This window comes from Kogia breviceps, chromosome 1 (assembly GCF_026419965.1).
Source record: "Kogia breviceps isolate mKogBre1 chromosome 1, mKogBre1 haplotype 1, whole genome shotgun sequence".
Lineage (NCBI taxonomy): Eukaryota > Metazoa > Chordata > Mammalia > Artiodactyla > Physeteridae > Kogia > Kogia breviceps.
This window is the reverse complement of record NC_081310.1, coordinates 189,321,797-189,335,364: the sequence shown is the minus strand read 5'-3', so window position 1 is coordinate 189,335,364 and position 13,568 is coordinate 189,321,797. Positions and strand designations below refer to the sequence as shown.

The 13,568-nt window shown below is 55.8% G+C and overlaps 1 protein-coding gene across 21 annotated transcripts in view; it reads left to right on the top strand.

Moving 5' to 3' along the window:
• Positions 1-13,568, top strand: part of ARHGEF10L (Rho guanine nucleotide exchange factor 10 like) — a 168,767-nt gene that overhangs the window by 110,027 nt on the left and 45,172 nt on the right. For all 21 annotated transcript variants that reach the window (XR_010837194.1, XM_067016341.1, XM_067016382.1 and 18 more), the window contains 4 exons: positions 1,792-1,907; positions 2,438-2,565; positions 4,120-4,220; positions 13,112-13,233. Coding sequence is in view for 20 of the 21 variants with exons in the window: in XM_067016341.1 (XP_066872442.1) it covers positions 1,792-1,907; positions 2,438-2,565; positions 4,120-4,220; positions 13,112-13,233 (467 nt within the window). In the remaining variant the exon portion in view is untranslated. The remainder of the gene's footprint in view (positions 1-1,791; positions 1,908-2,437; positions 2,566-4,119; positions 4,221-13,111; positions 13,234-13,568) is intronic.

The window sequence follows — 13,568 nt, the reverse complement described above, 5'->3', positions numbered from 1 at the left end:
AAAAAGAAATCCTTGTTGAACCCCAGTTGGCCTTGCATGATTTTTTATTATGTTGTTATTCAAATATGTGCAAGTATAAGACTAGGTATAATAAACTCCTTATGCTTATATCCCTTGAACAACCATAAAATCAAAATAGAATCACAAGTGGAATAAAAATGATGCTACAAAATAATAAAATTCAAATTAACAGCATTAATTTAATGTGATGGATGATTTTATTTATTTATTTATTTTTTTGGTACACGGGCCTCTCCCTGTTGTGGCCTCTCCCGTTGCGGAGCACAGGCTCCGGACGCGCAGGCTCAGCGGCCATGGCTCACGGGCCCAGCCGCTCCGCGGCATGTGGGATCTTCCCAGACCGGGGCACGAACCCGCGTCCCCTGCATCGGCAGGCGGACTCGCAACCACTGCGCCACCAGGGAAGCCTGATGATGTTGTTTTGATGGCACCAAATTGCTCTCAGCATAGATGTGGTCCTCTTATGGGGCAGGTTCTTTTGAGTTCTCTGCACCTGTACCCCAAAGTGCCTCACGGTGATCTCCGTTTCCCACCAGCTCACCTCATTTGGGGTGCTGCAGAGCCCTTCTTTGCCTTTCGTTTGGTGTGAGCGTATCTCTTACTGCCCACGCCCACCTTGCTCTGTGTTCATTACCCGGTGACCATCACGTGGTACCGGAGTCCACGGAAGCCCTGATACCATGCAGTACGATGTGGCTTTAAAGTTATTGTATCCAGGTGACTGAGGATGTGCATCTGAGTTTTATTTTTTTTTATTTTTATTTTTTTTCCGTACATGGGCCTCTCACTGTTGTGGCCCCTCCCATTGCAGAGCACAGGCTCAGCGGTCACAGCTCACCGGCCCAGCCACTCCGCGGCATGTGGGATCCTCCCGGACTGGGGCTCGAACCCGTGTCCCCTGCATCGGCAGGCAGACTCCCAACCACTGCGCCACCAGGGAAGCCCCATGCATCTGAGTTTTAGATAATCATCTCGATGAAAATCCAAATTAAATGCCTCCGCCCCTCCCTGGGGTTCTGTAACATCTCAGCTTGAGTAACCATGGTGTAGAGAACACAGCCCAAATTCCCTAGCCTGGCATTCAGGGACCTCCCCATCTAGTCCTGATGGGCCCTCCTGCTCTGTCTCTTGCTGCCCTCCCTCCACGTCCCCGACACTGCATTTGTATCATCACCAGAGATCTGGGCACCCTCAGCCCCCATCCCATCTCTGTCCTATCACCCAGATATCTTTCTCCCCAGTACCTCCCACCATCTGCAGTTGTTAATTGACTCCTCCCTGACCCTGACCAGGTCATAAGCTCCACAAGAACAGGGACCCTGTCTGTCTCCTTTGCAGCTGTCTCTCCAACATGTACACTAGAACCTGCCATATAGTAGGTTCTTAGTACATCTTTGAACAACTTACTGTTCCTCGGCTTCCTTATGCCACAGTGCCTTTGCACCTGCGGTTTCCCTTTTTTGGCAGTGCCCACCGCTCTCCTGGGCCTCTGAAGTCTCCTCACCTCTCATGGGCACAGTTGGTTCTCAGTCTTCTGGTGTCCTGTGACCCTTTGTATAGACTGAGAGTGGCCCAGATCCTAGGCGCTAGACTTTACCCGTGATTGGATTTGTCCCCGCTAGTAGACAAGAGCCTGGTGACATTTCCTTCTGTATCTCTAGTGCCATATCTTCAGGGTGACAGCTCTTTGTTTTTGCAGTGAGTACCTGCTTGGGCCCTTGGTGGTGCCTTCCCCACCCCTGAGGCTGAGTAGGGTCTCTCTCTGCCCAGATAAGGTGTACCTCGGGCCCCCGCGCCTCTTCCAGGAGCTGCAGGACCTGCAGAAGGATCTGGCTGTGGTGGAGCAGATCACCCTCCTTGTCAGCACGCTGCACGGCACCTACCAGGTACCCAGCACCGGCCTTGGCAGGAAAGTGTGGGGGGGCTCCTCTCCCGCCCGGTCGCCCGATGTGCCCTGGCCTCTGGGCTCCCACTAGCAGCAGTACTGGCTGAAGCTCCTGTCGCTACCTGGAAGTCTGGTGGGCGGCCTCCGGTTCGGGTTGAAGCTCTGGTTCCAGTTGAGCAGGGCCCGGCTATGGGCATTTTTTTTTTTTTTTTTTTTTCTGTTCTCTGCTCAGTGTCTGGTCTGTCCTGCAGCTCCTTCCCGAGCCTCATCCCAGGCTGGAGAGGAAGCTGGCTGGGAGGGTGTGTCCCTCTCAGAGGAGGGGTGCCGTGGAGGGGGAGGTCTGAACCAAGGCCTGGAGCCCGGGGAGTGGGCATCCCCCCACTGCTTGTGGCCTGGTGAGCTGCCCAGGCCAAGCTCCCGCACTGACCCCCGGCTCCTCCCCACTTGGGGCCCCGACTGCTGTGGGATCTGGGGTGGCTTTCGGGGAGCCAGAGGGCTGTATGGTGACCTCCTTGGCCTCCTTGACCCTAGAACCTGAACATGACCGTGGCTCAAGACTGGTACCTGGCCCTGCAGAGGCTTATGCGGGTGAAGGAGGAGGAGATCCACTCGGCCAACAAGTGCCGCCTCAGGCTCCTGCTTCCCGGGAAACCCGACAAGTGAGAGGAAGAGGGGCCTTGGAGAGGGGTGTCAGGACCAGCCTGCTTGCCAGCACTGCGGGGGGGGGGGGCGTGGGCATACACGCATCGTGGGCCGTGCCTGGCAACGCATTTGATACAGAGCACGTGCTCGTGGTCAAATGAGTGAATGAATGAATGAACAGACGACCTATTTGTACCTGGGGTGAGCCTGTCCTCTGTTAGGCTACTGGGACACCTGCCATGGGTTGGTAGACTGTGCAGTCCCCTGGGACCAGGCCCTGGCTCTTCTCTCATGGATCCAGCCTCCCCTCAAATGCTCCCACAGGAGCTTATGCTCCGTCGACCCGCAGCTGACGTTTGGAATTGATGCAGAGATGGGGAAAGCGATCTGTCTGATCCTCACTCTCCAGAGGAGGAAGGTGAGGCCGAAGTAGGTGGCAGAGCTGGGTCCTGAGGAGTCTGACTCCGAAGCCTAGGCTGGCGCACTGAGGGGCTCAGAGCCCAGGTTTTGACCTCTCGGTTGGGCGGGGACAGTGTTACAAGCACAGTGGCTGCAGGAAAGGGGAGACTGGGGCGCTGTGGTCTGAGGCAGGTCCGGGAGCGAGGATGCAAGGCCCAGGACTGGAGTCTGAGGGTCAGCAGCCTGGAACCTTCTGGATGCCCTCACACAGTGGCTCACAGTGCCCTGCTGAGCAGCTCTCTCCCCTTCTCTGCGCCCCTTCCTCACCTTCCTGCCCACCTCCCCGGGGGCTGGGATGGCTCACAGCGGGGAAATGGGCCCCGGAGAACAATGAAGGGGTTTCCGCTGCTCTAAGGTGAGATGACAGTGTGTTGACAACAGTGACCTCTGGCCACCCCAAGCCTGTACATACCGCCATTCATTCATTTTTTCATTCATTCATGTGTCCGTTCAGGAGACATTTACCAAGCAAGTGCCCTGTGCCAGGTGTTGGGAACAGGCCCGAGTCAGAGTCTCCGGGTCAGGCGTGTGCAGGTGTCTGACGAGGCCTGTGGAACCCTGACCAGGTGGGGCCCTGGAGGGCTTCTCGAGTCACAGCCTGAGGAGGGCCAGACCCCCCATGGCCTTCCTAGGCACCCACGCCAAGGTGCCTGGGCTGGGCTGGGGGCCGTGGCCTGGTCGCTCGGGGGTTACCTGCCTCCTCCCCGGGGCTCTGCTGCGTGGAGGGAGTCCTCCCCCAGGGGACTGAGGCTTTGCCAGGCCACTGGCCTCTCTGGCCATGCTTTTTTTGCTGTACACGGGCCTCTCACTGTCGTGGCCTCTCCCGTTGCGGAGCACAGGCCCCGGACGCGCAGGCTCAGCGGCCATGGCTCACGGGCCCAGCCGCTCCGCGGCATGTGGGATCCTCCCGGACCGGGGCACGAACCCGTGTGCCCCGCATCGGCAGGCGGACTCTCAACCACTGCGCCACCAGGGAAGCCCTCTGGCCATGCTTTGACGCTCTGCACAGACCTCGCTCTGTCTCCAGTGCTGGTGGTTGGGGGGAAAAGCTGAGTACCTCCCGGTGAGCCAGGCCCCGTTCCAGCACTCATGCTCCTGCCCTCTCGCCGCAGGTCCGGCCGCCCCATCAGCTTCATGGTGGTCTTCATCACCCCCAACCCCCTGAGCAAGATCTCCTGGGTCAACAGGTTGCACTTGGCCAAGATCGGACTCCGTGAGTAAAGCCCCGGGGTCAGGAGTGTGGAGAGGCGTGGTCTGGGCAGTGCATATGTGAGTCAGAGGGCGTCGTCCAGTCTTGGGGGGCGGGGAGGCTTCTGAGTGGAGGGAGATGGTGTAGCGAGAAACAACTTGGGCCAGAGGCTCTGCTTCGTGACCTTGGACACGTCACTTCCCCTCTCTGAGCCTCAGTTTCCCCATCTGTAAAATGGTGGGAGTTGACAGAAAGTAAATTAGTGGTTGCCAGGGGCCTGGGAGGAGGAGGCACTGGAGAGTCACCACTAAAGTTTTTTTTTTTGGTGAGAGTGATGAAAATGTTCTCAGATTAGATAGTGGTGATGGTTGCCCAAGTCTGCGAATATACTAGAAACCAGTGAGATGTACTCTTTAAAGGGGTGGGTTTTATGGTAGCTGAATTATATCTCAATAAAACTGTTACATAAAGAATGATGCAGGTTAGACTAAACTGATTCTCAAGCAAAGGACTCTTTATAATTCTTTTCTCCTATGCACCTCCTAATAATAGTACAGATAAATAATGGGTATTTCTATTTATAGAGTGCTTCCTGTGTGGCAAGCATTTTTCTAAGCATTTTACACACACCTCTTTCATTTCACGTTCACAATAACTCTAAGAGGTAAGTCTGTTGTGAATCCCTTTGTACAGCTGAGGCTTCTGAGGCCCAGAGAGGTGCAGTGGCTTGCCTGAGGCCACACAGCAGGGAGGAGTTCAGAACCTGGGCAGTCGGCTCCCAGAGCCCACTCTCAATCCTTGTCCATTCCGCTTCCTCAAGTTGGTGAGCTTCTGTCTGCCAAACCACATTCATTAAATTATAATTACTTTGTGCTTTTTTTTGAATTGACAAAAGGCCTAGTTTCTTGCCGATCAGGACCATTATTTGCTGTGACCTACTAGAATTCCCATTTGCCGATTCCAGTGAATAGCAGTGATTTCTGGGGGTTTGTTTATTTCTGGCGTGATCTTTATCTAGATAAATGTGTATTTCCGATAGATTTTAAAACATTTCTGGAAAGGAGTCAGGACCGTCAATGGCTTTCATCAATTAAAAAACTTATTTATTGAGTCTCTACAGTAATTTTAGGCATAGGGGAAAAGAACAATGACAAAAACAGAAAGGTCACTGTTCTCAAGGAACTTACAGTTTATGAGGGGCAGGCAGAGATGGACATGAGGAACAAATCAACAGGGAGTAGTCGGTGCTGTGAGGGGGTAGAGCCGGATACGTGACTGGCACCGAGCCTGGGGGCCGGGACTGCTGTCAGGGAGGGCCTCTGAGGAGGTGACATCTGAAGCTGTGCAGAGGTCTGGGTAAAGCGATCCAGGCTTTGGAACAGCAAGTGCAAAGGTCCTGAGGTAGCCAGAGTCGGTGAATGGTGGGGGGTGGGGGGAGACAGGTGGAAGCGGGGAGCAGGTTTTCCAGAAAGCCAGGGTGAGGTGCATGGAACTCTTTCTTGACGCGTGGGGGCTGTGGGTTGCAGAGCTGAGAGAACCGGACAACGGCGTGAACTGATTTCTATTTAAGTGGATCATTCTGGCTGCTACGCGGAGAGAGGCACGTGGGGACTGGGGAGGGAAATGGGGAAGAGGTTGTGGCTTTGGAAGAACTGGCATCAGAGCTTTCTACTCAGCCAGCCCCTTCTTGGATCTGGCGTTGACATCGCACAGGCCTCCGCTGGATGTATCTGGGCGACCGGGAGGCCTGCGGAGGGTGGAGGAAGGGTTTTAGGCAGAGGCTGCCCCGTCCCTGGCAGAGGGCTTCGGAGACTCCAGCCGAGGAAAGGTTAAGGTGGCCTGCCTGCTAGGTCTCGGGCCACCCACTCCGCTCTCTTCCCTTCCCGTGGGGCGGTGCATCTAGGGCAAGCTCCGGAGCCCTGTTTGTACACCCGCTAAAGGCAGGTGCATCTCCCGTTTGAAGCCCAGATGCTTTGCCAAGTGGGCCTTGGCGTTGGTGGGAGAGGAGCCAACAGACGTGAGCATCTCCATTCTTGGCGGCCCGTGAAGATGCTCGGCTGCCTTATCTCCAGATGGTTTCACTGCAGCAAAAGTTTTAATGGAAAGAGAGTCATTTGAAATCTTATTTGAATGCCTGGGTTCCCCTGGGGCTTGAATAATCTGTTTCTTCTATTTTGCCAGTTTTTTTTTATCTGCAGTGCCTGGTGCCGAGGAAAACAGTATAAGCCCGTTAGAAATAGAACTGTTAAAAACATTTATTCACAAAGGATGTTATTCCTTTAATTTTTTTTTTTTTTTTTCTGCATCTTTCTCTCTCCCTGACTCCAGCGTGCCGAGATCATAATCCACTAAAGATTAGGAAAGAGAGGGCTGGAGTTGGGGGTGCCTGGGATCCGAGATGGGGGGCGCCAGTTCTGTCCCTTGGAAGGGCAGGGGTCCTGGGGAATCTGGGACCCATTTTACATCCCAGCGTGGCCACTGCTGTGCTTTGCAGCCTGAGAAAGGCAGGCTTCTTCAGTAACTTGGCCTAGAGTTCCATGGGCCTTTTCCCTGTTCCATTTTGGGATCTTAGCAGCACGTGAAATGGAGCCAGACAGTGTGGGTTCAGTTCCCAGTTCTGCTGCTTGCCAGCTCAGTGATCTTGGGCAAACGATTTCACCTCTGCATGCCTTGGATTCTCCATCAGAAAATGGGGATATTCATAGGGTATCATGTGAGCATATGGGGAGATGGTGCCTGGAAGGCAACTGGCACACCAGAGAAGCTCCTAGGGAAGGGGTGTCTGCATCTCACAGTGGGAAAGTGACTGGCCTGGGGGTCACAGGACATTTAGTCATGTGCCAGGATGCCCTCCCCCTCTCTCTGTCAATTAGTCTCTGTTCATTAAGGCTCCAGAAAAGACATGCAGATAGGAGGCCCCAGGGGTGGGGGTGGGGAAAGGGGAGATTGGGGCTTCCAGCTCTCCCTTCCTGTGTCCCCCCCCAGCCCTCACAGCTCTAAGTGCTGCATCCCTGGCCCAGGGACCCCTGCAGCCTCTCCCCCCGTGGCCCTCCTGGTTCCCACCCCTGGAGGACCTGGGCTGGGCAGGCCCCAGGCTAATCCCACGCTCCCAGGGACAGGTCCTCGCTGGCCGTGGCCTGGCGGGCTCTTCCCACCGCCTGTGACTTGATTAGTTTTCCAGCCTTCATTCCTCACAGTAATACTGACGCACCACCTTATGACGGATCCGGTTACGGAGTTCTGAGCGTGGCCCAGGCTGCGTGCCCCAGCGTGTTCTAACCCTCATCTCTCATCTCCATTAGCCCTCAGCCGTCCCAGAGCCAGGGACCTGCCCAAGCCCTTGGCCGGAAGTGGTAGGTCTGCCCTCCAGGAAGGGGACCGAGGGTACTGGCCCGGGAGCCCGACTTGGGTTTTACCCTAGCTGGGTGATCATGGCCACTGCCTGGCCTCCCTGGACCCCAGCGTCTCTCTCTCTGCAGGATAAGATGCATGCCGAGGTCCCAGCAGCCCTGATGTCTGTGGCCATGGCTAGTAGCATCTCCGTGGTGCTGGGAGGTGTGAGAGGGGCCTTGGATTTAAGAAGGAAGAGAAGGGCAGTCCAGACTGTCTGCTGGGGCAGCAGTGACAGGAAGGGCCTGGTGCTGGGACTCGGGAGGAGTTTGGGAGGCAGGTGGGGCTGGAGAAGTAGGGCAGGGCCAGTGCAGGTGGTGGGCGCAGCCCAATGGCGGTGGGTGGTCTGACCTCAGGCATAGCAACAGGCAGCTTTTTCACCATGAGGACAGTGATTGTAATGGGTACTATTTCTTGAGTGTCTGGAGTAAACTAGGTGTTAAATATAGTTTTTCCAGTGCTCACAACAACTCCAAATGGTTGGAATTATCTCCCCCATTTTCCAGACGAGGCCACAGGCTAGGAGAGGTTAAGCGTCCAGCTCTGTACCCCCCAGGGCCCTTTTGGCAGAGTCAGCTTCCTGCGGCCGGCAGGTGGTCCTGAGGGCTCAGGGTGGGGGGGGGCAAGCGGGGACGTGGGCTCCGGCCCTGGAGCTGCTCCCCCTGCCCCCGTGGAGAGCTCTCAAGTTCGGTGGGCGCTGGCGAACAGAGCTGGATGCTAAATAAGCCTCCACTTAACGTCAGTTGGAAATCGCAGCTTTGCCCTTGGTGCCTGTTCTTAATGTCACTTATCCCAAGAGGGCTTTCAATTTCCAGTGGTAACAGCCTTCTAATTTGGTCTCAGCCGCTCCGGTTTTGTGACGGGAGCAATGGCAGTGGCAGTGGCAGATGGGGAACAACAACTGGTTTTTTGTTTTTGCGGAACGCGGGCCTCTCGCTGTCGCGGCCTCTCCCGTTGCGGAGCACAGGCTCCGGACGCGCAGGCGCAGCAGCCACGGCTCACGGGCCCAGCCGCTCCGCGGCACGTGGGATCTTCCCGGACCGGGGCACGAACCCGCGTCCCCTGCATCGGCAGGCGGACTCTCAACCACTGCGCCACCAGGGAAGCCCTCCAGTTTCTTTTAACTTTCCCAGTCGCAGGCAGGGAAGGCACCATCTGAAACGAGAAGGTCAGATCCTTAAAGGAATGTATAGTGATAAATTGATGGATGGGCTTGATGGCCTGTGGGTGCGTGGCAGGAGGAGAGGGACGAGCTCGGGGCGACGTGGTGACGGGTGGGCGTGGGGGCTTATGTCCACCCGCTGAGCTCCAGGTGAGCAGGTGGGCTTGACTGCTCTCTTGGGCTCCTGCCCCTGGGGAGGCGCGGGTCTGCGTGACTGTAAGCTCCTTGAGAGCAGAACCAGACTCTCCAATCTCAATCGTCTTTGTTCACTGCCCAGAACCTTGTCCAAGAGGCAGCGCGGTGGCTGTGATGTGAGCTCCTGCCAAGGAGAGGTGGTGTCCCCCAGGGCGGGCGGGCTGTCTCGGCTGTCACGGCAGGGCCGCGGGCGCTGTGCAAGGTGCCCCAGAGATTAGTTCCTTGGCTCCTGGACCCTGTCTTTGACTCTCCAACCTCCATTTCCCCAGACGGGGAACGGGAACTCCGACCTCCCCTGGCGGCTGTGGGATGACGTGCGGGACAGAGCTTTGTAAACTGTGAAGCGCGGCGCGTACACTCGTTCTGTTTCGGTGATGCCCACCCTGTGCCATCGTTGTCCTTTCCTTCATGGCCTCTTCTCCTCGGTGGCGGGAACCAGGTTTCATGCGACTCTGTCTCCAGGGCTCAGTGGGGCAGACGGCCTGACACTGGAGACGCCTCTGGCCTGTTTAGGGAGTGAGCTCCCTGTCCAGCTTCTCCACTGCTTGAGGGGGTGGGCCAGGCACCGGAGCCTCTGTCGGAGGCACCCGTTCACATAATACTTTCTGAACATTTGCCAATGTCTTCATCTTCTCAAAGAGCCTCCGCACCTGCCCCCTCATCCCGGCTCCTCTTGCTGTGACCTACATGCAGACATCACCTTTCTCTGCTGGCAATGGCATTCTTAAAGCCCCTTTATTGCGGTGTGATTGACATACAAAGAGCTGTCCATATTTCAAGCATACAACTTGATGGGTTTGGAGGTAAGCATACCCCTGTGAACTCCATCGCCACAGTCTACGCCATAAACAAACCCATCCTCTGAAAAGTTCCCTCTTGCCCTCTTCCTTATTATTGTTATTTTTGTGTGTGTGTGATAAGAACGCTTAACATAAGATCTGTCCTCTTAGCCAATCTTTAAGCACGTCATACAGAATTGTTAGCTATAGGCTGTACAGATAATCTCTAGGATTCACTCATCTTGTAAAAACAAAGCTTTGTACCCTTGGATTGGTTCCTCCTGTTTCCCTTCCCCAGTTGACCATATTTCTCCAGTGTTGCTCTGGGCTGGCCGGGGGTTGGGGGTGGTGACTGCTCTTGGTGGCCATCGTTCCCATTTGACAAATCTGGAAAATGAGGCTCCAGGAAGAGACTTTGGGTGTTGACGGTCTGCTGTGTGTCCGGCGCCACGTGAGGGGTTTGGAGGGTACAGAAGGAGACGGTGTGGAAGGTTTCAGCCGTCCTGGAACATGGGCGTTGTAGGGGAGCCTCTGGGCACACAAGCACGATGAAACACTCCCCTGTGCACACGCATGCACACACACACGGAGGGAAAACGAGACAAGCCAGTGAAAGAGCTGGAAATTATGGTCAGGGCCATCACACACACACCAAGAGGGGCTGAGACAGAAAGCGATGGAGGTGGGGGATGGGGGGATGGTGAGTTAGGGCCTTTCCGAGAAGGCGGAGGCGTACCCTAAGCCTCGCAGAGGAGCGGAGCCAGCCCTGGAGAGAGCTGAGTGCAGCCTTCCAGACAGAGGGAGCGTTCCGGGCTCGCCCCGTTTAAGTCGCCGAGGAAAGCGTAGCACGGTGGAGCCTGCAGCCGAGGGGTGAGGCTGAGAGGGAAGGGGGGTCCTTGCAGCTCTTGTGGAAGAGTTCGGATTTTATTCCAACTGGTCGGGGACTCGGTAGGCATTTTTAAGCAGGGGAACAACGAGGTCCAGGGGAAGTTTAGCGGGATGGCTCTGGCTGCCGTGGGGAGGGCCAACTGTAGGGAGCAGTAGTCGGCGCAGAAAGACGGGTCAGGAGGTCCCCATGCGGCCGCAGGGCACCCTTGGGCTGAGCTGACCCTCCCTCCTTGTAGCTGAGTAGATGTGTGTGGTGTGGGGGGGAAGGCTGCTGTCGGACGTTTTGGTTGGTGACCTCTCCTCCCATCTCCAAAGCTCTAGGCACCCCTCATCTTGATGTCATCGCGTTAAGTGGCCCCTCTCACCTGGGGTGCCCTGTCCAGTTCCTCTGGCTCTTCGGGGCAGAGTACCTCCTCATTGTCTAGTGTCACCATGTCCAGGGTCACTCATGGCCAGGGGTGTCACTGGGCGTCTGATTGCTGGAAGATTGCCTGGTTTAGTGCAAAGAACTCAGCCTGTCAGTCAGACAGACCTAGGTCCGCATGTGGGCTCTGCCACCTAGCCGCGCACGTGACTTGGTCAACTTACTTTTCAGTCTCATCATCTGTAAGGTGAAAATTGTTATTCTGACTGTGATTGGTTATTGTGAAAACTAGCCAGGGAGCATATGTAAAGCACCCAGAGTGTGCCTGACGCCTGGACACATACTGGGCGTGTCTGAGCTGTGCCCTACCCCTGCCGTCATGGGATCCCTGGAGGGCAGCCATCACATGGAGTATAAAGAATATGGGCTCTTTGGCTTCGCTGGTGGCGCAGTGGTTGAGAGCCCGCCTGCCGATGCGGGGGACACGGGTTCGTGCCCCGGTCCGGGAAGATCCCACGTGCCGCGGAGCGGCTGGGCCTGTCAGCCATGGCCGCTGAGCCTGTGTGTCCGGAGCCTGCGCTCCGCAACGGGAGAGGCCACAACGGTGAGAGGCCCACGTACCGCAAAAAAAAAAAAAAAAAAAAAAAAAAAAAAAAGAATATGGGCTCCTTAGCAGGGAGAATTCCTCAGTTTACTCACTTGCTCACTCATTCATTCTTTCAACCCATGTTCGCTGAACACTTACTATGTGTGGACAGCATGCTGGGTGCCAGAGAGATAGTGGTGGACAAGACAACCCAGATCCCTGTTGCTTTGAACTTACATTCTAGAGACATATGGAGACAGACCGTAAGCAAGGAAACAGAAAACGTGATTTTTGATTGTGAAAGCTGTGTGGGAAATAAGACAGGGTGTTTAGTGTGGTTTCTGAGAGAAGGGGGGCCATTGTAGCCAGGATGGTCAGGGAGGACTTCTTGGAGGTGGTGGCATGTGAGGGAGCCCAGACCCACGTGAAGGAGACGCCACAGAGAATGTGGTTGAGCAGATGCCCTTGAGCGCAGCAGTCTCCAGGTGAGGGTCCAGGGTCCAGGCTTGGCTTGGGCGTGAACATGTGCACTTCCTTTTTTTTTTTTTTTTTTTTAAATTTATAAATTTATTTATTTTTGGCTGCATTGGGTCTGTTGCTGTGCACAGGCTTTCTCTGGTTGCGGCGAGTGGGGGCTACTCTTCGTTGCGGTGCGCGGGCTTCTCGTTGCGGTGGCTTCGCTTGTTGCGGAACATGGGCTCTAGGCGTGTGGGTTTCAGTAGTTGTGGCTCGTGTACTCTGGAGCGTAGGCTCAGCAGTTGTGGCGCATGGGCTTAGTAGCTCCACGGCATGTGGTATCATCTCGGACCAGGGCTCCAACCCGTGTCCCCTGCATTGGCAGGCGGATTCTTAACCACTGCGCCACCAGGAAAGCCCAGCATGTGCACTTCTAACAGGCTGCCAGGGGCTTCAATGCCAGCTGGACTGGGGGACCTGGAGGCAGGTGACCTCGTAGGTTTCAGGGTAGGTCTTAAAGGGAGCAGGAGAGAGAGGCTTCCTCTTGACCGTTGTCATCACAGGTATAAAAGTGTCATGGCTGCGCTGTCACAATCCAAAAACCTCTTGTTCGCCTACTCGTTTTTGGCCACCTCCCACCTCTAGAAGGTAAGGTCAAGGCAGCAGGGGCCTGGACTGTGCTCAGCGTCTTAATGCTTTTTGAAACCCTGTCGCATGTGCTATTCCACTGGATCCTTGCGGCAACTGCAGGATGAAGGCATTTTCATCATCCCTATTTCATATGTGAAGAAATCGAGGCTCAGAGAGTTGGGCGGATTTGCACAAGGTTGCTCAGTGAGAAGGTGGGCAAGCTGGGACCGAAGCCTTAGGTTTCCCGACTCCCAGCCTGGGACCCATGGCTGTGACCGTGGAGTGAGGCTGGATTTCATCTCACTGGGCAGGCGTGGGGCTGGGGGAGCGGCTGGCTGGGTCTGTGGGGCATGCGGGCCAGGCCTGTGGGGCCCGCGGTGGCTTCCTGGGCTTTCAGGGCCCCTCACCGTCCGCTTGGTCCTCGGTCTCTGAGCAGCTCCTCCCACCTCCTTCCTCTTGCCGCAGGGGAGGAGAACCAGCCGGGCTGGCTGTGTCCGGACGAGGACAAGAAGAGCAAGGCCCCATTCTGGTGCCCAATCCTGGCCTGCTGCATCCCCGCCTTCTCTTCCCGGGGCCTCAGCCTGCAGGTGAGTGGCATGCATCTTGCTGAGCCCACCACGAAAGTGGCTCCTGGGACAACCAGAGTTTCCAGGTGGTGCCCACAGCAGGGGAGGCCTGGCTTCCAGCTTCAGCTTCTAGACCTCTTGCTGACAGAGTTCATCGAGCCTTTTTATTGTTCTCAGAGTCAGCTTTCCACCCCCCCAAAAAAGGGGGCAGATGCCCTCTGTGGGTCATTGAACAGAAAATTCCATCATTTTGAGCTAGCAAATAGCAATGATCTCATCAGTTGATGGCGTGACTCCAGCTCGGAAGATAGACTATAATAGGCCCACCTGGCCCTGCCAGACTTTGTGGGTTTCAC